At 39.9% G+C, this 1,457-nt stretch overlaps 1 protein-coding gene across 1 annotated transcript in view; it reads right to left on the bottom strand.

The window, feature by feature from the left end:
• The window catches only part of LOC107704990 (purine nucleoside phosphorylase-like), a 16,513-nt gene that overhangs the window by 12,873 nt on the left and 2,183 nt on the right, over positions 1-1,457 (bottom strand). Inside the window, exon 2 of the mRNA XM_016508103.1 lies at positions 599-771. Coding sequence (XP_016363589.1) covers positions 599-771 — 173 coding nt within the window. The remainder of the gene's footprint in view (positions 1-598; positions 772-1,457) is intronic.

Raw genomic sequence — 1,457 nt, forward strand, 5'->3', positions numbered from 1 at the left:
TCCAAGATATCATAGTATGAACTCCCTGTGGCAGATATTAGGGGCTATTTTTGCTCCAGTCATGATATTTTATTCATAGGCAGTAGTTATTCATTTTGTAGCTCATATTACCAGGAGCTGGGCATAATTTGTTAACCATACAATACAATGAGGGACAGAATGAAAACCTCTGTGCCTCTGTTCAGATTCCCTCCCTGCATTAGCAACAACTCCCGTATCTGTCTAGTGGCTTTTTTATAGACCCAACATGCTGACTGAAATGACCACGCTGTGTAAATTAACAAAAGAACATCCACCGACTCTATCCTTTGCTTTATTACTGCATATGCCAAATCATATGTTTTGTTACAGAAACATAATGTTTCTGTAGTTTGTTTCAACAACTCCTCAATTGTCCTCAGTGTGAGAAGATGGATCTCAAAATAATACAGTCACTGTTGGAAAGGGGTCAATATACAAAAGATACTGGAAAACCTGAGAATGTGCAGGAGCTGGAGGATTTTTCTGAAGAACAGCAGGCAGTTAAGCTGTTAATTAAGAAAGAAAGAAAGAACTCTTCCTTCAGTTCAGCTCTGATATGCTTCCATGAATCCGGTACCTGTGCTCACTGGGAAATTGGGAATGTCCTCATAGCGGAAGGTCTGTTTATTTGAGACACTGTCTGCGAGAAGTCCCAGTCCAGAGCCGCACACGATAGCTATCTTTGGCCTGTGTCTCGTCCTGCTCAGCAGCCATTCTGTAGTCAGTTTGCAGTCATCAAAGGAACAGCAGCTGAGTCAGGAGAAAGAAAGAATGATGGCCAGATGCATTAGAACAGGTCACACTGATAACTGTTCAAATTGTGTCAGATAGGATGCTAAGTGGAAAAACACAAGCTTCTGATTATTAGTCAATGCTTACAATGAGAAACATGATGATCTTTCAAATTGCAAATTCGACATAATTTGAATAAATTCAAAGCATCAAGATAATTAATTAACAACTGGTTTAGTTTTAAATGTCAAAACCAAAATTTTATATTCATATTATATTTAATTTGTGCAATGCCAGACCGTTTGAAAACATTAAAGGTCCCATGTTGTCAAAACTGAAATTTCCTGGCTTTTTTCAGGATAACTGAGGTCTAGGGGCTATTTAACTACCATATAAGTTTCAAAACAGTCAGTCCACAGTAAAATGCACACAGCCTGCATAAAGTAGCTGTGATTTTTCACGAACCATTGTGACTTCCGTAAAAAGTTGACTCAGAATTACACAGTCACCGCCTTCAGTCACTACCCCGAGAACCACCCACAGTCCCACTCTCCTTTTGCCAAACCCCCAGATAACATCACGTCCATGCTATTGCTGAGCAACAACAACATGGAAACATGTCGAAAAGGTTAACTTTAACCACGAAACCAGATCGGCCGACCTGTAACGTTACACTCTCACTCAAAGGATGGACGATCTGACAG

This window comes from Sinocyclocheilus anshuiensis, unplaced genomic scaffold, assembly GCF_001515605.1.
Source record: "Sinocyclocheilus anshuiensis isolate Anshui unplaced genomic scaffold, SAMN03320099.WGS_v1.1 scaffold702, whole genome shotgun sequence".
NCBI lineage: Eukaryota > Metazoa > Chordata > Actinopteri > Cypriniformes > Cyprinidae > Sinocyclocheilus > Sinocyclocheilus anshuiensis.